The sequence below is a fragment of the Pleurodeles waltl genome, chromosome 12 (assembly GCF_031143425.1).
Source record: "Pleurodeles waltl isolate 20211129_DDA chromosome 12, aPleWal1.hap1.20221129, whole genome shotgun sequence".
Taxonomy (NCBI): domain Eukaryota; kingdom Metazoa; phylum Chordata; class Amphibia; order Caudata; family Salamandridae; genus Pleurodeles; species Pleurodeles waltl.
Window position 1 is genome coordinate 502,972,671 of NC_090451.1, and position 24,660 is coordinate 502,997,330.

Sequence of the window (24,660 nt, forward strand, 5' to 3'; positions counted from 1 at the left end):
GCAATATCTGCTTCGCTACAAACTACTCATTCATCGTCTCTATTTAGAATACCAGTTATTAAAGCATTCATGGAAGGGCTAAAAAGAATTATACCACCAAGAACACCACCAGTTCCTTCATGGAACCTTAACATCGTCTTAACAAGACTCATGGGTCCACCTTTTGAACCCATGCATTCCTGTGAAATGCAATATTTAACGTGGAAAGTCGCATTTCTCATTGCAATCACATCCCTCAGAAGAGTAAGTGAAATACAGGCATTTACCATACAAGAACCATTTATTCAAATACACAAAAATAAAATAGTTCTAAGAACAAATCCAAAATTTCTACCAAAAGTAATCTCACCATTCCATTTAAATCAAACAGTAGAATTACCAGTGTTCTTCCCACAGCCAGATTCCGTGGCTGAAAGGGCACTACATACATTAGACATCAAAAGAGCACTAATGTACTATATTGACAGAACAAAGTTAACCAGGAAAACAAAACAACTGTTCATAGCTTTTCAAAAACCACACATAAGAAATCCAATCTCTAAACAAGGCATTGCTAGATGGATAGTCAGATGTATTCAAACATGCTATCTTAAAGCCAAGAGAGAATTGCCTATTACACCAAAGGCACACTCAACCAGAAAGAAAGGTGCTACAATGGCCTTTCTAGGAAACATTCCTATGAGCGAAATATGTAAGGCTGCAACCTGGTCTACGCCTCATACATTTACTAAACACTACTGTGTAGATGTACTAAATGCACAACAAGCTACAGTGGGCCAAGCTGTACTAAGAACATTATTCCAAACTACTTCAACTCCTACAGGCTAAACCACCGCTTTTAGGGGAGGTAACTGCTTTATAGTCTATGCTCAACATGTGTATCTGCAGCAACATATGCCATCGAACTGAAAATGTCACTTACCCAGTGTACATCTGTTCGTGGCATTAGTCGCTGCAGATTCACATGTGCCCTCCCGCCTCCCCGGGAAGCCTGTAGCTGTTTAGAAGTAAATCTTAAATCTTAAACATTTGTACATTTGTAAATAATTATTATAAACTTTTTATGTACATACGTATTCACTCCATTGCATGGGCACTATTTATAGCAAACAACTCCAGCTTCACCCTCTGCGGGGAAAACAATCTAAGATGGAGTCGACGCCCATGCGCAATGGAGCCGAAGAGGGAGGAGTCCTTCGGTCCCGTGACCAAAAAAGACTTCTTCGAAGAAAAACAACTTGTAATACTCCGAGCCCAACACCAGGCAGCGGACTGTGCTCAACATGTGAATCTGCAGCGACTAATGCCACGAACAGATGTACACTGGGTAAGTGACATTTTCAATCAGGTAGCATGTTCTGATGGCATAATTACACTTGCCAAAGTCTGTACCAGTCATATATCCTTCCCCTCATTATAGGCTTTTGCCACATTCACATCAGGCACATATAAGGATGGTGTAACCCTTGTCTTTAGGCTACAGTGCAGTATCCATGTGTGACTTAGCACATGTGAGTTCTTGATGAAAATGAAACATTGATGTGGGGGAATAAAGAACAAGTTACTTACCTTCAATAATGCTTTTTTTCTGGTGGATACACTAGCTACCTGTGGATTCCTCACCTTATGAACTCTCCCAGCGCGCCAGCATTAGATGGAAACTCTTCTTCCCAGCACTCCACATCGAGGATGTCACAATTTCAAGGCCCCCACGTGACTCCGTCTGACGTCACCGTGACAATAAGAGGTCCTCGCCAGCGTGCTGACGTCAGTTTCACCTATTTTTTTACATGCCTTTGAGGCAAACAGGTGAAAACCGACCTCACAATAGCTCAAATGAATACACACATAAAACCATATTGATAAAACACAATTACAACATTTTTATTTAAAATTATCAAAACATATATACACGTGTAACATAGAAGTCTTAGTATGACCAGACTGGCAACGGGGAGGCGGGTGGGACTGTGAGGAATCCACAGGTAGCTAGTGTATCTACCAGAAAAAGCGTTACCGAAGGTAAGTAACTTGTTCTGATGGAAACAACTACCTGTGGATTCCTCACCTTATAAATAGAGTCCCAAAGCAGTGCCGCACTCGGAGGTGGGTGCCTGACCGGTCACACCAAGAAATCCTGCAACATAGAACGTGCAAAATGGCCATCCCTCCTAACTTCGGAGTCCAAGCAATAATGCTTCACGAAAGTGTGGAGGGAAGCCCAAGTTGCTGCCTTGCAAATAACCACCACTTGAACACCTCTAGCTAGGGCCAAAGTGGCAGACTTAGCCCTGGTAGAATGGGCTCTAATACCCTCAGGAGAAACCTTCTTTGCCAACGAGTAACAGATCTTAATGTAAAGAATGACCCACCTGGATATAGTTCTTTTATGGACCGCTCTGCCCTTCCTCTTTCCTACATACCCAACGAACAGTTGCTCCTCCAACGGAAAGTCCTTTTGTTCTCTCAATATAAAAACTGAGAGCCCTTCTGGGGTCCAAACGATGGAGTCTCTCTTCCTCCTTTGAAGGATGAGGAGGGGGGTAGAAAGATGAAAGGGCAATAGACTGCCCCATATGGAAAGGAGTGGCAACTTTAGGGAGAAAAGCCACCCTGGTTTTCAGCACCACTTTGTCAGCAAAGAATGTAGTAAAGGGAGGTTTAACACTAAGGGCCTGAAGCTCACTCACACGCTTAGCAGACGTAATAGCTATCCGGAAAACAGTCTTAAGGACTAATAATCTTAAAGGAAAAGAATGCATGGGTTCAAACGGTGAGCCCGTTAAAGTCAAAACCAGATTTAAATCCCACTGAGGCATAAGAAACAGAGTGGGAGGAAATTTATTTGTTAAATCTTTCAAGAACCTAACAACAATAGGTGATTTAAACAAGAAAGGTTGATCAGGAAGGCAAAGAAAGGCTGACCGTGCCGACAAATAGCCTTTAACAGTTGCAACTGCACAACCCTTCTGTGCTAAAGTTAACGCAAACAACAGAACATCAGACAGATGGGCCCTCAAGGGTTCAATTTGTTTCTCTCCACACCAAGCAACGAATTTAGCCCACCTACCGGCATAAACAGTCTTAGTGGAGTGTCGCCTGGCTGATAAAATAACATCCACTACCTCTGGTGGGAGAGAGAAAGAACTCTGATTGCCCCGTTCAATCTCCAGAGCATGAAGGTGCAGGCTCTGGAGGTGGGGGGTATAGAACCTGCCCCTGCGAGAGGAGATTTTCCCTGAGAGGGAGACGGAGCGGAGGGCACAATGAGAGTTGGAGATGGTCCGTGTACCACACCCTTCTCTGCCAATCTGGAGCTATTAAAATGACTTGAGCCCGCTCTTGGTGAATCTTCCTCAGACCCTGAGGAATCAAGAGTATGGGGGGGGGAGCGCATAAAGCAACTGGTCGCACCAAGACCGGATACTGGAGGCTGCAGAACGGGCAGTGCGCATTCTCCCGAGTGGCAAACAGGTCTATCTGCAGAGTACCCTACATCCGAAAGATGTGAAGGACCATATCCGGATGGAGACGCCACTCGTGATCGACCAAGAAATGCCGACTGAGACTGTCCGCACATACGTTGAGAACTCCGGGCAGATGATTTGCTACCAAGCAAACCTGATGGTCCTGAGCCCAGGACCAGAGCCGCAGAGCCTCTCTGGTCCTGAGCCCAGGACCAGAGCCGCAGAGCCTCTCTGCAGAGAAGGTACGACCCCACTCCTCCCTGCTTGCTGATATACCACATCGCGGTAGTGTTGTCCGTCAAGACTTGATGTTACTGACTGCGAAGGGACTGTAGGAAGGCCTTGAGACCCAGACGTATCGCCTGCAATTCTAACAGATTTATATGAAAAGTCTGTTCCACTGGAGACCAAAGGCCTTTGATCTCGAGGTCCCCTAGAGGAGCTCCCCACTCTAGAGTGGAAGCATCCATTATGACCATGGCCACCGGAGGAGTCCAAGAAAACGGCCTTCCTTTGGAAAGGTTACTGTCCACAGCCCACCATCGTAGATCCGCTGCAGCGTCTCTGGAGATCAATATCGACTCCTCAAGATCGCCTTTGTGTTGAAACTACTGCCTGCGGAGGCACTATTGGAGAGCCCTCATGTGCCAACGTGCATGAGTGACCAACAGAAGCAAAGAAGCGAACAGACCGAGCAGGCGTAGGACCCTGAGGACTCAAACAACCACTCCATTTTGAAACATTGGAATCAACGCCTGAATGTCCTGAATCTGCTGAGGCAGAGGATAGGCATGATTCAATGTTGTATCCAGAACTTCCCCTATGAACAGGAAGCGCTGAGAGGGCTTCAGGTGAGACGTGGGCACGTTTATCAAAAAGCCCAGACTGAACAACAACTTGTCATCTGCAAGTGATGCAGCACGAGCTCTGGAGACTTGGCTTTGATCAACCAATCGTCCAGGTAAGGGAATACCAATAGTCCCTTCCTTCTGAGACTTGCTGTAACCACCGCCATCACCTTCGTGAAGACTCTAGGTGCTGAAGTAAGACCAAAACGGAAGAACCGCAAACTGGTAGTGTTGCGACCCCACCACAAACCAGAGATACTTCCTGTGCGACTTGAGAATAGGGATATCAAAGTAAGTATCCTGCAAGTCGACAGACACCATCCAGTCCTCTTTGTTCAACACCAGAAGTACCTGCGCTAGAGTCTGCATCTTGAATTTCTCCTGCTTACGGAACCAATTCAAAATCCTCAGATCTCAATCGACCATCCTTCTTGGGGATCAAGAAATATCTTCAATAACAACCCTAACCCCTTTCCTGCTCTGGAACCAACTCCACTGCACCTTTTGATAACAGGATTTGAACCTCCTGCTGCAACAACAGGAGATGGTCTTCTGAACAAAACGAGGGACGGGGAGGGATGGGAGGGGGGGGGAACTCCTGAAAAGGAAGAGCATATCCTTTCCTCACAATATTTAGAACCCAGGAGTCTCATGTGGTTAACTCCCACTCACGGAGAAAAAGACGTAACCTTCCCCCTAAAGGAGAAGTGTGGCTCAAAATGGGCCGAAAACAAGGGCTGCTTCCCTTGTTGTTGTCACCCAGAAGAGGATGATGCAGAGTGCTGCTGGGTGGCTGCTTTTGTCCGAACCCTCCCCGCCCTCTAAAGGGTCTATATGGGAGGCTGGCAGGCTGTTGAACTGTGGACTGGGGTCTCCAACAGTAAACAGCTCCACTCCCAAACCCCCTGAACCTCCGAAAAGACCTGAAAGGGGTAGTAGTGGAAGCCTGCAGACCCAAAGACATTGTTGTGGCCCTACTGTCCTTTAAATTGCTCTAAGGCAGAGTCAGCTTTAGCTCCAAACAGCTTTACCCCATCGAAAGGCAGGTCCAATAGAGTGGTCCGGACATCCGAAGAGAAGCCAGAGGACCTCAACCACGCATGCCTCCTGGTAGCGATAGGTACCCATCGCCCTGGCCACTGAGTCTGTAGAATCCAGACCAGACTGGATAATTTGCTTAGCCGCAGCTTGAGCGTCTGACAGGAGCTCACCGAATTGTCCTTGCATCTCCTGCGGCAAGCCTGGAACCATAGCTTTAGCCGGGTCCATCCGGGCGTGCACATCTCTACCTAACACACAGGTAGCATTTGATGCTTTCAGGGCCATACTACAGGAAGAAAAGGTCTTCTTGCCCGACTGCTCTATTCTCTTGGACTCCCTGTCCGAAGGAATGACAGGGAAGGAGCCTGGAGCAGAACGTGTGGAACATGAGGCCTGAATTACCAAACTCTCCGGGGTGGGATGCTTTGACAAAAATCCCAGATCTCCAGGAGCCACCCTATACTGTCTTGCCACAGATCTGTTCACAGCTGGGGATGACACAGGCTTCCTCCATACCTCTAAAATAGGCTCCGTAAGAGTATCTTTAAATGGAATCAAGGGTTCTGCTGAAGAAGAATGCAGGGCCTCTGTTAAAATATTTGTTTTAACCTCAGCCGCCGGCAACTGAGGATCCAAAAAAATTTGCCGCCTTCCTGACCACAGAATGGAAAGAGGCCGCTTCCTCTGCAAACTCCCCTGGAGATGAAAGATCCCACTCCGGGAAAGTGTCTAGCCTACTGGCTGAGTCTAGGCCTTGAGATTCCCCCAAGGGCTCTGCAATCTCTTCTTCCAGCAGCTGTCTTTAGTACTCCTGTTCCTCTAAAAGACTCAGTGCTTTTCTGCGTGACCTCAACCTGGCCTCCAACCTCGGTGTCGACATAGAGTTAGCCGACGTCGAAGACACTGGCTTCAAGACTGAAAGACGCGGACCAGGAGAAGGAGGCGCACTACGATCCAATCAGGATCCATCAGGCGCCGGAGCTGATCCCATCAGCGCCGTGGACACCTGAGGCTGCATCATCAGCGTCAACTTAGAAGACGATGACATCGACGCCACAGGTCTATAAGGCGATGTCATCGGCACGTAGGCCTTTGAGGGGAGCCCAATGTAAATGCCAAAGGACCCGTGGGACCAGTCGGTGCACCAGCAGGGGCCATAGCATTAAACATGGCATTTAAAAATGACGCCGGATCCGCTCCCGGAGCCGGGAAGCCAGGATACCGCTGATCTTTATGCGGCACTTGCGCCGGCTGAGCATCCGAATCCTGCACCCTAGGGGAAAAGCGAGGACTCTCTTGAGGGTCAACCACCTCAAAGACCGATGGCACCGGAGAAGCCTGAGGGCTTTGAGGCTGTGGAGTCACCTTAGGACTAACCTCGCATGGCACCTTCTAGATGGAGACCTGGACCTTGACCGGCTTTGAGCCGAACGACGTAGAGAGTCGGGTCGACGCCGCTTCTTAGGATTTTTTTTGAAGAAGTGTGAGAAGACGATCTACGATGACTTCTGTGTCCTTTCCTCGCCTTAGCCAAAAAGAGTTTGGCTTCGCTCTCCTTCAGTGCCTTCGGACTCATGCTTTGGCAGGACACACACTCCTCGACGTCATGCTCTGAACTTAAGCACCAAAGGCAATCATTGTGAGGGTCCATAACCAACATGCGACCCCCGCACTCCCGACAAGGCTTAAACCCTGACTTCCTAGGCGGAGACATTGTAACCAGAGACAAAAGCGAACACCTTTGAAACAGTAACAAGAGCTAGGAGAAAACCATTAGCGTAGAAGGCACGGAAAAAAGGGAACTGACATCAGCACGCCGGCGAGGACCTCTTATTGTCACTGCAGACTGAGTCATGTGGGAGCTGTGCAATTGTGACGTCGACGTGGAGAGCTCGGAAGAAGATTTCCTGTCGAATGCTGGCGCATTGGGAGAATTCATAAGGTGAGGAATCCACAGGTAGTTGTATCCATCAGAAATATATATTTAACATTGTGTTTCAGGACAAAAGTTGTTTTCTTTCATAAAATATAGTTTCATTGGGGGAATGCAGAAAATGACCTGAGTAAAGAGTGTCTATTACAGCCAAAGCCACATTTTGAGAAACTTGCAAGGTAGTATTTGTGGACAAAATAATTGTATTTCCAAATAGATATTTAAGCATGTGTTTGAGCAGTGAACATCAAAAGTGTCTGAAACCCACGGGTACAAAAAAGATTGGTGTAACCCCACCTGCTGTCCAAACCTTTGAGGAGTCTTTACCTTGAGATACAGCACTGTGGTATGAGCCTTTAAAACCTGCCTTGGAGTGCTGAACTCCCTAAAACTGTAAGTTTCATATTTTTGTGTTACTGTTCCACTCTGCCTGTTCCAAATAGATAATCGGAAATGAGATATGATTGAGAATGTACTTGGAAAGGGTAGAGGAAAAATGTTAGGAAGCGAAACATTAAAGATTCGGAGGATGCTATGGTAAATGATAGACATTAAACATTTTGTGAACTGCCTGTACCACATTCAGGCTTTCAGGCACAATTTAAGGGATGTTGTAATGAAAAATAAACTTCTGTCATCATCTTCTCAAAATGGAGGACTTCTTAAACACTCCTGTAGAAAGTCGAGATGACTTGGCAAATCATGAATGTCTTGAAATATTTAATGGATTCTCTTTGGCAGCCCATTCCTTTTTAGCCAATGTATGGAAAGAGTTCAGTAAATTGGCATATTTTCCCACTTTTCAACGTTTTCGGTTTGATGGTGGTGATGAGAGGGCAGACTAAGCCTGAATCTCCTTAAAAGAAGCTGGGATTCCATCTTTTATTCGGACATGTATCCCATCCCACACTTCCAAAGACCACCAGTAGCTGTTTGTGTGAACTTTACAAATGGTCACAACAGAGCAAACTGGACATGCACAATGGTCTAAAAGGTGAAAGAAGGGGTGTTCTTGTTATGACAATAGTCCAAAATGTTGTGAGTTTTAATTTTGCTGAAAAATGTTTCTGAGGTGAGCCAGTCTATTTGGTTGAAAAATCTTTAAAATTATGCATGCGATTATGGAGAATACAAAGGCCCGAAGCAATTTAGTGTTAGGATGGCCTACATAAATGGCAGAGCCTGCCTTTTAGACAACCTAGCTGACAAGAAATAGGGAGAGGCAAGGTCACAAGACACTAGAGAGATTAAATGTATACAACATTTTGAAAAAGCTGTACAACATAAGATGAGACTGACACAGCTGATGCCCTACAAGAACATCATAGTGCAAGTGGTTCCAAGCAGCATAGCAGCTGCGTTTTAGCCGGTTTTGTGCGATAATGGAAAGGGTTGCATCAGCTAAACCACACACTCTGAAATTTAGCCCTATTCGCTTTTTACATTAATGGTGCCTTAAATGCTCAATAGATTACAACACCCTGGTGCATTTCATCGGACTTACCAGTGATCTTACTGTAGAGTGGGCTGCTAGAAGCCTGCTATGTTTCATGGATGGGTTTATCCTTCTTGGTCTCCCAATGGGCATTACCTGCCTCACGTTCACTGAGCAGGCCCAGAGCTGCAACACTCATTGATTTTTTTTCCTGCTGGCTTTGCTGTGGCTGAGCGAAGGGTCAGAAGGCCCCATCCATAGTTTGTTTCCTGGTTTCTTGTCCCAAGTGCTCTCCCATGGAGAGTGTGGCCTAGGCAAAAAATCTGCGAGGATGCAGGGGGCTCGGGCAGTTGCCGGCGTGACAGCAGAAGCTTCAGGCATGATACATCTACAAGGGCTCCTCTCAAGTCCAAAGCAGCAGTCATCAGATCCTGCTGGGCAGAGGTTATGGTATCATCCTAGAGCCGTCTTCATAGACATCGGTAACGTTATTTTTTGTGAATTAATTTACCAAGCAGCCCTGCCTGAAAAGCCTGTTCTCAATGTTTCCACATGTTTTTTTGTTCGCTCTGACTTTAGTCATCACACAGTGGTTCAATGCGGACAACTATGAGAGATGATACCAGCTTTCAGTTGACTGAGGCTCAGCTGAAGATTATCTACAAATCACAAACGTACATATGCACCACTGAGGAGCAAGCACGGCACCTCTTGATTCATGGGCAAAACGCCATAAGGGTGGCCTGTCCTCCAATGAATAATTCTAACTAACTTAAAGATTGACTTGACTGTATGATTTTGTTTGCTGTTGTATTCAGTATACAAATTAGCTGTGTATTTGAATGGCTAGTGCTTAGGTTCAAAAGGACTAGTAGGCTTAAAGAGTCAAACCTGCTTTTTCTTAATTAATGAGACACTGCATGTTAGTGCTGGCTAATTAGAGAACACTGAGATGGGCTAGTCCCAGTTATGGGGGCAAATATTTAGGATTTATGTGATATTCTTTGCAGATGTTTCTTTTTTCTTTTTTTTTTCTTTTTACCCCTCCCATTCTAATTTGCTAATTCTAAGAAATTGGCTTATAAATTGAGGGGGGACAAGTACTCACCTCGCGTAATAATCATAATCCTTGTCAGGGTGAACCACTAAAGTCCCTAATTAAACCTGAGCTCAGCCCTTTGCAAGCTATGGAACAGAGGAGACAGGCTCAACTTAGAAGTAATGTGTAAAGTACTAAAACAATAATAAAGCTGAAAAGAAGAACAATAAAATCCTAAAACGAATTAGAAAAAAATAATAACAAAACAACACCCAAATGACAAATTCAATCAGGAACAGGATGTATGAAATATTAAAATGTTAAGTAAAAATAGCATCAAGAAGCACAAAGTGCCAATGATATTCAATGGTCACAGTAGAATAGGACCTAAGTGCATTTTGATGCTGACCATGATGGAGCGCTGGTCAGGTACGCTTGCCAGGTTAGTCCTGGTCAAAGATTTTAAGACTTTAATCTTTTAAGTTCCAGTCCACCACAAGAGTACACTTCTGTAGCCCCCAAGACCTTAGGGGAAGGCACATAGATTCATAAGGAGGCAGGCAGAGGCCGACAGGAGCGTCCAGGTCTAGTTGCCACTGGTCAGCTTAGCAGTTGTAGGAGAAGGACTCTTGTTGCTTGTGGTGTCCCTTTAGCTTTAACAGGAAGTCTTCCTTGTGACCCTTGGAGTTCTGGGCACAAGAGACAGCAGGTCCTATTCTCCGGGGCTTTTCTCACGTTGTAGACCGCAGGTCGGTCCTTTTCCTGATATTCTTTTGGTCCAGGAGTGTTCTGAAGTGGGTGTCTAGAGATGCCACATATATGCGTGGCACATGCTTGTGAATAGGAATGCTGTCCCGGGCACCCCAACCAATGGGTCAAAGGTACCCGGAGCTAACCTTGCCCACTTTGGACATTTTCAAGGAAGCCAAAGTCTCAGCCCCACTAAACTGGGGCTCTGAGGGCAGAGTGTGTGTGTGAGAAATGTACTATGGTACTTTAAGTTTCCTCCCGCATCTGACATTAAAATCCTGTGTTAGGTGTTCCTTGTACCCACAACAAACTCAGAGACAGAAGTCTGGCAGAGCAAAGCTAAGCTTTCAGCAACCAGACCGTGGATACACACACGTTGTTTTGATATTTTGTTTCCCTCCTTTGATGTGTGCCCCACATGAAAAATCCCAGCAGACCTGTCAAGCAGGTTTTGACACTGGGATGTCAATACGAGGACCACTGTGATTGAGGCCTGTGTGACCTTGTCTTTTTGGAGACAAAAAAAGGGTGGAGGCCTGGGCGTTAGCTACATCTGCTTTTGACATGGTAGGCCTGATTGAAGGTAATCTTCTCCTTTGGCTCCAACTACAGGCCATCCCATAAGGGGCGAACAACACCTTTCTACACTCTAGGTATTTTTGTCTCTGTCCTGGGAGCAAGTTCAAACCTCATTCACATGTATTGAAGTGCTAAATACTGATGGGTAGAAGAGGGAGAGCAAAATACATATTTAGCTTCCAGGGACTTCAAGCAGGACAGAGGTAACTTTCTAAAAGTTACTCTTCCTTAACATCTAGAAACAATTCTGCTTCATCATTGAATTTTATTTTTAATAACAATTAATAATAGTTATTAGTATTTAATATTGCTTCTCAGTGATATCTATACTACGTTAACTATAACTTACCTCTGTACCTTGCACAGTGTTCTCACAAATTATCATTTGAGATGAAAGAAGTGTTGTTTTCTATGCTATTTTTCACATGTAATAAGTGATGTAATATGAAAGGGTATAAGCAGTACATTGTAAAGGTGTGAGTTATAGTTAATGTAGTGTGGCTAGGAAGTTGACAACACTTTATGGAGGTGCGCGACTTATTTGAAGGTGGTGAGTAAATCATAAATTTAAGTACTGAGTAGCACTTTAGAATTTACAATATTTGAATAGTTTAAGATGTGTTTGTATAAAAAGAATATAGCTTTCCTAACTATAAGCAAGCTTTAACCTTTGCATTCTGCATTGAATTTACATTTGTTTCCTATAAAAATGTTTCAAATCGTAGCCTCAAGTGGAGTGTTGTAGAGTACAGTGTAGGAGAGCGGTTTACAAAGTAGTGTGGTGGATTGGAGTGTCATGGTCTGTCTTGGAGTGGAATGTTGTACAATTGAGTGCTATGCCTGCATAGAGTGAAGTGTGGTCTCATACAGTAGAACAGAGTGCCATACAGAGGAGGAGCATGTAGTAGAGTGGTGTGATGTATACACTGTGTTAGAGTGGAGTGGCATAGAGTGGAGTATAGTTCAATGGTATGTTGCTGAGTAAAGTAGCATAGACTGAATTGTGTAGAGTGTTGTGAGGTGTCGTCAAGTTGGACGTTGTAGAGTTGAGTGGCGTTCAGTGGAGGGACATAGAGTGAAATAGTGTTGTGGTGTGTCAGAGTGGAGTAGCATGTACTACAGTGTCTTAGACTGGAGGGACATCGATTGGAGGGGCATAGAGTAAAGTGGGATGTTGTGGAGTGGAGTGGCGTGTCATAAGGCGGAATGCATGGAATGTCATACAGTGGAGTGTTGTGGAGTGATGTGTCATACAGTGGAGTGGCATGGCGTGCAGTTTCTTTGAGTGGCGTGGCATAGAGTGGAGTGTCATTGAGTGAAGAGGACTATCGTGGAGTGGGGTGTCCTAGAGTGTAATTTAGACACTGAAAGCGGCAAAACGCCTGAACGGATGTAGATTAAATTTGGCAGGAATATAAATTCTAGAGTGGATTGCACAAAAACGTATTTAAATATGGGGCCACGGTATAACACAGTAACTTCACAGTATACCACTGTACATCACAGTGACAAAACGGTATATGATTAGGTAATATAAGTCTTTACAAAATTAAAAGGTAATGTTTTTTTGATTACACTCAGGGGGTCATTCTGAGTCTGGCGGTCTAAAGACCGCCAGACTCTGGGTCGTTGTTGGACCGCCGCGGTAGTGGTGGTCCGATACGCCCCATTCTGACCGAGGCTGAGCCGCTGCGGTCCAACCAACGACACCGCCAGGCTGCAGTCAGCCTGCAGCTTGGCGGTCCCGGCAGTAGTAATCCGCCGGGGCAGCAGCGCTGCCCTCCGGATTACGAGTACCCATCCACCAGCCGTTCCATAGCAGTTTATGCTGCCGTGGAAAAGCTGGCGGAATGGGGTGCCCAGGGGCCCTGCACTGCCTGTGCACTTGGCATATACATATAAGGGCTGTAATTGATGGTTGAGAAGAACAGTCAGTGACTTTGCAGACATCCCTGACACTTCACATTCTGGGTGGTTTGGTTTGTTGTATAGGAAGGAACTCTTTAAGATTGATTTATTATTCTGTTTTAGTAATATAGGTAGTTGGTATCCTTAGTTTGAATTCTTTTTTATTTTTTTTATTACAGTATAACTACCAGAATGCATCAGTATGGGTAGTAGTGAAAAGAATATAAATAATAGACACTAAGAAAGACTTATTTACTGTGATAAAGACCAGTAGGTCGAAACGCGTCGGTGGTGGTGGTTGGTGACCCTTGACTGCAAATAAAGAAAAGAGCAAAGTATTCTCCTGGAGTGCAGTTTTACAGTTGTTTCAATTGCTTCAACAGTTTTGTTTTTGAATATATATATATATATATATATATGCTCTGTGGTACACTATATTTGTGAAATAGTGTATTAGAGTGTACTTTTTAATTTGTCTAATATATATATATATATATAATTTTTTTTTTTAAGTTCTGCTGTACTTTCTAGGTAGTACTGCAGTACACTGTAAAACTTTTTTTAGAAATGTAAACTAATAATTCAAATTTTCTTTACCTGTACAGACTTACCTATAGTGCCTCAATCCTTCCTATGCACCTATAAACCTGTACCCACAACACAGACTGATGCCCTCATTATGAGTTTGACAGTCGAAAAGCACCAACCGCCAAACTCACGGGGAGGAGGCAGCCGTCATACTGGCTAATTCTTCCTCTCCCCCCCGCCACCCCCAATTGTATTACGATGGTCCTGCAGGGCTGGCCGGCAGGAACATCGTATTACAATGAACCCCTCGGTCAGAACAGCAGAGACAGTGCTACGTTATTGGCCTAGGCTCCCTTAAGTGTTTCCGCCAGCCTTTCCATGTCGTGGTCCCCGCCAATGAAGGCTGGCAGAAACAGGAGCTATAATCAGCACAGCTGGCTGACCAGGAGTTTGACTGCTGTCAGCCCATTGGGGACCTTGTTCCCAGTGGTGATGGCTGCCCGACCGCCAGGGCCGTAATGTAGCAGTTGGACTGCCTGAAGTGCAGCGGTCCGACAATCACCACGAGTCTGGCTGTCCTTGGACCGCCATACTCTTAATGAAGCCCTAAGTGTGGCTAAACAACGTTGCTGCTTTAAAATTTTGTAAGGGCTTCAGTTGCCTAATCATATCCTGCTTTGTCATCAGTATGTGCTGCAGTATACCCAGCCCATAACATCACGAATTACAGATAATCTGGAAAACAATATTTTACTTCTCCTCATTATCTATGTGATATTTATTTTCCTTATTCAAATCTTCTTTTTTACTGTGCATCTCTTAAAGTGTTTATGTATTGATTATTCCGGTGAATCATGTTTTATTTTCTGGCGCATGCATTAATTTACTCAATATAAGTATATTTGTTATACTTTTTTATGTCTATCTCTAGTTTTAAAAAACAAAAATTGAAGAAAAAAATGACACACTATTTTTGGTCATTTAGATCATACTTAAGTGTTTTATGGTCGATGAGGCATCGTTCAGGCCAAGTCAAATGTATTTGAAGTCGAAGTATGCTTAAGAGCAGGTGTGCTTTTGGCGGGGCTTGATGGGCAGGGGTTGTGGTATATCTGTTCTCACCCTGCCCTTTCCAAACAGTTTACTTTTCTCACTGCTTTCATTTTAGTGGTTAAATAGGCTCAGCTAAGAGGTAAAATCTTATCCTGTAGTTCCATAATATACCAGAGGAGGGACCTACTGCACTTGTGATTAAAGAATTGTTGAGTAGGGGCACTTTGCGTTCCTGCCTATTTATTCTCACAGAAATGACCCCTAGCCAGTGCTCTACAAACCATGTATAGTTTGATAAAAAGAAAATAGCCATAGGATTCAAACTCTGTCCAACGGTTCACGGTGTTCCTCCCCCACAAGGACCTAAATCTGCCCTAGCCTCTCTGTAATTCGGAGACTGCCCATTTCACAGCCAAATGTGTTTTTGAGGTAGTGCATCTAAAAATTAATTTGCTACATGAGGACACATATATAAGGGTAAGACTAATTGTTCCAAGTAACAGTTGATATCCTGATGCACTATACCTCTACTTGGGATGTGGACAAATGCGTTCATAGCTGTACAGCCGCTGGCTTTTAGTTCGAAATTTAGTACATTGGAATGAATCAACTGTATTATTATAGGCTCTGGAATTTGCTAAGAGACCGTCAATGGTGAGTTTATTAAGAAATAAGTGTGACAATTTGAAGAATAAAACGGCTCTTGGACATGCCGCTGGCTGCACGTGACAGTGGTTGATACCTCTGTATTGGCAAGTTGGTAATTTTTACCTCTAAATCACAATGTGCTCACTTCATATACATATTAATATTTTTGTTTTACGCTCTATTCAAAGCTGGTAATAAATACTAATAGTGGTCTCACTCTAGAAAGTGAAATGTTGTGCAGTAGTTTTCCCTTGTTTCCAAACTATCGAAATGAAATTGAGTTTGGAGCTAGCAAAGACTTGTCAAAACATTGTGCATGCATAAAAGACCTTAAAAGGACAGGCGTGCCACGAAATCCCCTCATAAATTGGCATGTTTCTTTATATTTCTTTTATTACTACAGAGAAAAGAATTGCAGAGTGAAAGGAGTATTAGTTTAGAGAACCTTTGTTGGAAAATGCGTCAACATGACAAATAATGGAGTCAACCGAGAATGACAGTTGTAAGCAAATACAAAAGGTGTATGATGTCCTTCTGCCCATCCTTCTCCCTTGTATCTCAAAGTGTAATAATAACCATTTTCATAACATTTCAAAGGGTGTTGCCTTTCACTTGCTTCGTAATTAAGGGGAATGGGTAAAGGAGTATTTGCACCTGTTCGTTGAACCTATCTGTGTCACTTCCTCAACATCAATACAGTGCAAACACTGCTTACCACTGCTGTACATACTCTCCTGCGCTGTGCAACAAAGCATGGAAAACAACCCTAAGACGAGTCGGAAGCCAGTTTTGGCATATAGGTTTCCAGGGTGGAACCACCAAAAAGTTCTGGTTACACTGGTACTGTTGTCTTAAGGCAAGTAAGACTAGAAAGAAAAAAACAAGCACTGGCAAAGCCAGAAGGTCTGCCTTTGGGACCTATTGACTTTGCTAATGCCATTGGTGATGCTTTTTCCTGCCACAGTTGAACATTATCCAAAAATAAAAAAAAGTACAATGATGGGCCAAGAGCACAGGCTCACGCATGCGTCAGAACTCGTGGGTACCATTCAATTTTTACTTTTCCCCTAGAGCGCTCATACCCTGTCAACAAAACCTATTGTTAACACAAAAAAGCTTTAAAACGGATTTATAGCCTATCCGTTACACACTAATACTTACCGTTGGTTGGTTTCCACATCACCCTTCTTTCCTTGCTTCTTATTGGTCAACACCTCATCCCCTCCTCAGTTTTTCTCCTGGGGCTTCATATGTCCCTGTTGTGGCGCATGGACCAAGTACATTTTCGTGTCTGCACCCAGTATCCTTCCATTGGCTGCAGGCTTCTGTAGGTATTCTTTTTTGTTACATTATAACATGCGCTCTTATAAGGTGCAGGCCTCGTGGTCTGTTCCCCTCCCTAATGTTGATTTCTTCCTGCCATCCTCCCGCTGTTGTTGTTTTCCCCCCCCCCCCCACCCATTCTGCTGTTCACTGTTTGTGTGACACCCCCACCCTCCTCCTGCTGTCATTGTTTGTACCCCAAGCTCCCGCCTCTCTCCCTTGTGTTGCTTGTTTTTTACCAAGGTAATGGTTTTAAGATCAGACCTCCTTTGAAGTGAAGAGTGCCTGAAGTGTGCTCGTAGCTATCTTGTCAAGTTGTATGGACTTGAGCGGCAGTGCCACAAAGAAATATATCTTTATTGAACCTTTCTTTTCCCCACAGCGGCCATGTGTGACGCATGGGCATGCTTCTTTAGAGAGTTAACAAAGGACCATACAGCAGACTGTGGGTGGAATATGTACTTGCAGCACTGGGTTGTGGTGGTGTGGTGCTGTCACAGTAAATAAAAGAAACTGTACACCGCTGTTTCATGACTATCATCACACACTGGACTACAAATGGCACAGTGGCCGACTGGGTGCAGGGAACCCCGGCCCAACCTACTGCATTGTATTTTAAGACAAAGGTCATGTGGCTCGGGAACTAGGCGTACCACTTTTATGTACACCCCAATGGGTCATATAGAATGACGATGCTGCTTTAAGCAGTGTTACAACTCTAAGACATTTGAAATTCACTGAAAACCCTTTTGTCATACGAAACACTAACTGCATGCAGTAAAGGTTGTGATGTGCTTCTATTGCCGAAAATAAATTGAGATGGCTGTATATAAATACAGGAGGCTAATGCTGGGAGAAAGACGTGGAGAGTTAAAACCTCACCTTTAAGGTTAAGTTAATTTTCACATTACTAGTTCGAATTTTGGCAAGACTTCAGCAGGAGTGTAGCTTGGTCAGTACGATTGGGGAGGGGAGGGTTGTGATCTTCAGATTTTCCAACAATCACTCTAGCATATAATATTAAAATACATTTTATGACAAGCAGGGCGCATGAGAGGGGATGGAATGGGAAAGGAATGCGGATTAGTAAGGGTACTAAGTGAGGGGAAAATAAAATATTTTGTAAACTACCCAACATTTTTGAAGATTTTCAAAATGGCGAAGGGCGTGTGTGTGTGTTTTTTGTGTGTGTAGAAATTTCTAGTGAAGCCTGACACCTAACCGGACCCAGTTGATAGCACCTGTACCAAACTGTTGACCAGGAAATACGTTTATTGGTTGGCTGTAACAGTCCAATACCTCCCCATCGCACCGCCACCCTTCCCAAAGCTACGCTCCTGGAGCTCAATAATAAACCCTTCTGAGGTTGGTGAACTGCATGCCACGTATTAGTAAAGTTAACACACCTCTCATTTAAAATGCTTACTTTTGGCTGAAGTGTCATGAATCGCTACCCACAATTAAGTTATATATTGTTCTGTATTTGCCATTTGTGTTGAAAATATATAATTACATTACAGTGTGCATGCAAGTAAATTGTGTGTGTATAGATTGTGCACTTTGTTACATGATGTAATAGTTAGGGGTTGAGAGTAGAGCAGAGCAGTCTTCTGTGCAATCCCAGGCAGGCACATATGTACTAACAGCAGGAGAGTAGACTTTACATAGTATACAGATGTCCTGTACTGTTCTGTTAAAATTACTTTTTAACAGAAAGGTCCCCCATCCTCCGGTCCATGAGGTGAAAAAAAAGCAAAATAAATTAGGATTGTATATACTGAACTGCTTGGATGTCAAATGTATTGTTTCCCACTTCCCATTGAACAAGCATTGGCAAAGCCAATAGGTCAACGCTGGGTACCTCATAGCACATTTTTTCCTTTACTTTAAGCTAAATTGGACAGCTGCCCACACTTCTGTTCTGAAATTCATGCCCCTTATGCTCTGGAAAAAGATGCACTGCCTTAGGAGGTGAACTAATACAGTAAACAAGTAAAAGCATGAGAGAGAAATACTCTTCTGAAACTCTTAGTGTGTATGCAGAACCGCAACAACAAAAGATGAAGCCAACAGCTAATGCTGTCTCTAGCAAGGTCTAAAGTAGGTCAGCCAAATAAAAAACAGTTTTGAGTGTTTTGGTCTATCAAAAAAAGTGTCTTATGATCTCTAGGTGCAAAAGTAAGATTTAGAGAAAGTAGAACTGATGTGCGGGACATTATAGTTAGGTTCTGAATTTCCTTGCATAAAACCATAGAAATTCTGCAGTTATAATTATTTCAAATAACTATAACTTGCGCCCCAGCCATGCACAGTTTTCTCTTCAATAATTTGATTGCTAATGTTACATAGATATTTTTAATAATGTTATAAAAGTTGTCAGGAGTGTTGTAATGTCTGGGGTAATTAGCAGTGCATAGCAGGGGTGTGAATTATAGTTACCTTAGGGTGCGGATTATAGTTACCTGAAATAACGAACTAACTATAACTGCTGAATTTCTATGGTTTTGCGCAAGTATGTTCAGAACCAAACTATAACGTCCCTGTAACGTTTGGTTTTTCAATTGAATTTCTATGTTTGTTTTAATTATATTTCCGAACTAGAACGTCCCTTTAACCTTTTGGTTTTTTTTCTGTAAATGTCTAGGTTTTTATTTATTTTTTAATTTTTTACGTAAAGTAATTTTAATTACTTTAATCCAACCACCACCATACACTGCCTGGCCTGCGGCCAACCCCTATAACCACCCAACCCTGCACCACGCACAGCCTTCGACCGTGAGCTTCTGGGTTGGCCAAGGGGCCTGGCCCGCCGCCAAGCCCCTATACTCGCCCAACCACACATGGTCTTTTGGTCTCCGAGGGTGTGCGACTGTCTGACTTGGGCTGTTAGTGGGTGTGTCTCTGAAATTGAGTCTATAGTCTATAATTGTCTCTGTAGGTCTGTTTTGTGTTTTTTTTTTTTTCTTTTTTTTTTTCCTTAATTTACTATTCATTATATCACAAATAAATGGGGTCATGGAAACTCTGCCCTAAACCTTTCAAATACTTTGCAGCCCTCATTTCAGCCCCAGGGACCGTTTCCCAATGTAGCAAATGGCTGTCGCAACATTCTGCTCAGGTTGCGGCCTGTGATGCAAGGGTTTGTGAATCTGCTGCGAGTGTAGTCGCGAAGTATTCACGCCTCTAGATATACAAATTTGGTTTTCCTTTAATATCTCAAAAACTACTAAACACATTTACACCAAATAAAAAAAGGGTGCTTTTTGGAACAAGAGCTACCTTGTTGCTAAAGTTGGTGTAATTCTGCCCAGCGATTCGGGCTGCAGTCGTGTCTAAAATCTCTATATAAATTAACATGAAAAACACACTTTTCTTGACCCCCCCCCCCCCCCACCCCCTCTTTTTCTCTGCCTCCTCTTGACGGATCACCCTGAAACTATCCATGTACAAGACCCTTGGGTACACTTTCTTGGAAAGTTTTGTGAAGATTCATCAAATGTCACCAAAGATGTAGCCAAGTCAAAAAACACTCTTTCAATGGAAACTAGGCCCTATCTACATGGGCTGATACTTTCTCCCAAATCAGTCTACACCTGATAAAGTGTTTTTTTTTTTTGTTTTTTTTATAAAGTCTTTAAAGATTTTTCACTACTACTGATGGCAATCACTTATTACTTTACTTAACAGTCTACCCACTAAACTTGCAGTAAGTATTCAGAAGCTGTACAATAACGATGCTCAGTTCTGAAAACATTTGACTGTTAAGTAAGAATTCTGTGCTGCTGCCAACTACCTGCATATATCGAAATTGCATGCCATTGAACTACACCGAACCTTCTCACTAATTTGGTATTTGTATATCACTTCCAGTCCATTCATTTACTGTAGACAGACGTCAACCTTTCACCCTTATATGCTGCTGTCGGTTACCACAGCTGTCTCAAAGATACCAGCGTACCAAAGTCCTGCTGGGAGTTCGGGGTGGGGAGGGAGGGTACTGTTTGTGATAAACCTACCTAAATATTGATATGGGAGAAGCAATCTGGTAGAAAATTTGTTGAGGTGGATAACTGGTTGATCTTATTTGGAACCTAGCGACTTCTCCTTTGCTCTGGACAAACCATGTTCTCTCTCTTTCCCAAATTGTGACTCTGTACAGTGTAAAGAGGTAAAAATGCATTACATAGCGTGCCACCTAATTCTGTCCCAGTTACGGCTTCCTTTAATTTGCCACCACATGTCCCATCCCCAACATTTTAGTTCCAGTGTTTGTCGGAGATGTTTCTGCTACACTAAATGTTATTTTTAAAATAGGCCATGCTGTATAAAGCTAGGCCAGTACTACTGTTAGTACTTCGCTAAAATGTATAACCCTTCTACTTCTAGGCTGCAGATACTCGAAGAGCGAAGGCTCAAGAGGTAGCGCGTGGGACAAGTATCGCCAGGACGTGTTCAAAGAGTTTGGCTACGACGAGATGCAGGACATGGATTCCGATTAATTCTTCCGCAGCCAGATGCAGCTATGTCCTGATTCAGCCGAATGAGGGCCTTTGCTTTGTGTGCTGGACGCCCACTTCCTTTACAGGTTGCCCGGATGATATCAGCGATGAATTTATTTCAGCACAGCTGCACGTGGTACCGGACACAGCCTGTTTTAGTTACTGTTAGTCACGCATTTAAGGTTCAAAACAAACCAGGGCTACATTACATCTGGTATGCTGTTGTTTATACATGGGTTTACTTTACAAAACAATTTTCCGTGAGTCGTTTTTTAGGTTGTTGGTTGATAGCAGAATTAAGCAGTAGTGTTAAGTCCGTGCTGTGGGTGCAGGATCACACATTTTGGGTGAGTAAAGAGTGAGACACAAAATGAGTATGCACATTGTCGGACATGTGTTTATTCTAATTATTCCTGCATTTCGTGAACTAACCGTTAGTGAATCATAAGTATTGTAGAGATGCGCAATGCAAGGCAAAAACAGTCGAGGCTGAGCGCCGAAGATCTCCGTGTCACGAGGGTACATGTGCCATCATTTTACCGAAGGCTTCAGCTGCGTAGATTTCAGTTTCCTTAGCCGTTACTGACAATCTGATACCATCGGACACAGACTGTAAAATGTTAGCTAATTTAAGGATGATGTAACTGCTAAATCAGTATCCTAACTGAATCTGTTTTTCCAGCCGCAACCAGAAGCAGGAACTACTCGTAATCAGATTCAACTTTAATGATTCTAGATTTCTGCCTGGAAAGCAGTTGATTGGATCGGCCACTTCCATCACAAGGCCTGTCTTTGATTTCTAGCCTTCCTGACATTCTCTAGGTTAGTAACATCAAGTCGTTGTGCAAACTGAGCCAATGTGCTTTTGGTATCTGTCTATATGGAAAATACTTTTGCAGAGCTATTACCAGCCCCATTGTGCGTTTGCAGGCCATGCCAGCATCTACAGAATTGGAAAGCTTTTCGTTCTTACACCTCGTTAGAAACGTATTGCATAAGAAAACTGCTACTTCTCGATTCCGGAGTCCCATGCATTGTTTTCAACTAAGCAGAAATGTTGTTGGAAAAGATAATAGTATTACCACAGTCAACCTCTTTGTTGCCTCACCTGCAGCTTCTGGGGCCTGGCTAAAACTGCCTCTCCCTTGAGGAAAACTTCAACCAATACGCAAGCGATGACTATCCGGAGAACAGTATTCTTTCAGGACCATTCCTAGCAAGGGCCAAAAAACTAATCTGCACGATTTTGGCCGATAGCAACCAAGTGTCTTTTTGTTTTTTTCTGATTGGTTATCATATATCCAAGGGTGGCCGATCGAGGAATCGGCAAACCTAAAGTGTGGCAGTTTCAATAAATGAGCATCCTGACGGATGCTGATTAAATTGGGGAAGACTATTTAAAACCAACTCGACCTTGAAAAAAAAATTAACCATAAAATCGAACACCTACTTTGTGGTTGTAAAGGTAAACTTTTGTATTGTAAAAATGCTTTGAGTATAGGTTGTAAAGTAGAAGCAGTGTATAATCGAAAGGCAAGGCCGGAAACCTTTAAAACGGGTTGAGTGATTTTACCTTTCAAACCACCTCTACATTAAAACACTTTGGAGAATTGCTGTAAGTTTATGTCGTTTACGTACAATAAATGCTATTCAAGGCTTCTAAGTAGTTCACGAAATGTCTAACAGCAGTTATGCCTCAGGCAGAGGAAGTCTTGAACTATTCTGCAAATCTGAAAGGTAGTGTTCCAAATGTCCCCTATTAACAACGTCTTTCGCCATACGTTCCCTACTTCCATTTGCCACCCCCTGCGATATTTTTTATATTTGTTTCTTTTCCTGCAGCTTCTGGTCTCATAAGGGTTTTTCTCATTGTTTAAGCCAATGTTGTTCTGCACAGAGTAGTGCTGGCCAGCTTTTAAAACGAGCATTGCTTCCAAAGTAACTGCAAGAGAAATAAAAGTCGTAGTGAGGTCCGTCAGGTGGGAAAAGTGTGCTTTTTTAATTTTAATTTATTAATATATTATTTTCTACCTATGGAGCACTTCTATAAAACGTTTCTGGGGGTGTTAAAATCTTGAGTGAGAATCATATTCTGCTTTTGGATATGCAACAACTACCTTTAACATGTTCTTGCGGCTTGTTGGCTTAGCATTACATGTTTTTCCCCATGGAAATTGAAACTTGCATTCATTTTTAATAGAATATAGTGTCCTTAAACATTGTCCGCCATTACGGTCATCTCTTTATCAAAGTTTCCAGATTGAAAACGGTACCACTTCGATGAAATTTCTACATGTTTAGAGAAACTACAGATCAATTCTGTTCTCACAAATTTGTGAATAAGCATGTTGTACTGTTTTAAGGCTTGTGCAGTATTTTATGCTTCATTACACTTGGAGATACAGTAATTTATGTGACCTATGTATGCTCTGTGCAGTTTGTATACTTAACCAGTTGAGTTCTCAGTACATTTTTGTTTGTGCTAATAAGATATTTATTTCCAGGATTGATGTTTCATGTAGTCGTTGCATCTTAGTATTTTCATTCAGGCCTTACCCTGCCTCAAGCCCAAGATACTACTACATGCACAATAAGCTAGTCCTTACACTTTGTTTTTGTTTTTTTAACTTCTTTTTCATCAAGATATTGGCTTGTTATAATAAACTCTCTCATCTAACATAAAGCCTGATGGAGATGATCGGGCATTGGTGTTTAATGCTTTATGGTGTGTGGATGTCGAGAAGAAGACCACTGATGTAGTGAATATACAGAACAGAGCACACATGCTTACTTTTGGGTCAAATAAACAAAATGTATTCTTTATTTTATTTTTTGTTTTCAGAATGTAGAAAACATTTTGTAAACCATCCAGGTTATCTGATCTTTATAGCTCTATTTGAGAGGACGAAATCTGGCTTGGAGTTTGAAAAGATCATACATAGACAACGTAGTTTGTAAATACCAGATCTTACCTTTAAAGTACACTGATCCCGTTTTTACTGTACGGTATATATTTGTAAGTTACCAGCAGAGAGCCACTTATATTAGTTTTCATGCACCAGCTTTTGAAGAGATGAGACTGAATGGAGTCTATACTGCTTTCCTAGCCAGAAAGTGATAGTTGGATTCTGGTTTAGCTGAGTTTCTTACTAATAGTACCTGGCTGCATAAATTATCATCAGTTAAACCAGCCGAATAATTATAGGTGCCAGCAGCGTCGGGATTCTAAACGTGAAATGAAAAGAGATTAGCATCATATCTGTTCAAAATACAGGGTCTTTTTAGTGGAACTTATAGATGGGGACTTCATATATCTCGTTTTTTAATGTACGTACATATTTTCTGTATATGTAAGACTAGCACAGCCAATTACAATTTTTTGATTCTTTTGAATCCAAAGCACTGAAAAAATAAACCTCTTTATAAAATTTGTAACAGTATTTTTTGTTTGAAAATTATTTTTTTGATTGGATGAGGTCCATTGTGTATTAATGTTTTGTTTTTAAACTATTTACCCACGCTTTGGACCAAATGTCCGTTTGTCTTGATGACATCACAGGGTACAGGAGACCCCAGTCTCAGATTTTTCTTTTTCTGGTGACCTCTAGG

General features: G+C 42.9%; 1 protein-coding gene across 2 annotated transcripts in view; it reads left to right on the forward strand.

The window, feature by feature from the left end:
- SLC7A6OS (solute carrier family 7 member 6 opposite strand) overlaps nt 1-23,740 on the forward strand; it is an 86,537-nt gene extending 62,797 nt beyond the window's left edge. For both annotated transcript variants that reach the window (XM_069217247.1, XM_069217248.1), the window contains exon 5: nt 20,939-23,740. In XM_069217247.1, the coding sequence (XP_069073348.1) occupies nt 20,939-21,051 (113 nt within the window). In that variant the 3' untranslated portion in view covers nt 21,052-23,740. The remainder of the gene's footprint in view (nt 1-20,938) is intronic.
- The last annotated feature ends 920 nt before the right edge of the window (nt 23,741-24,660 follow it).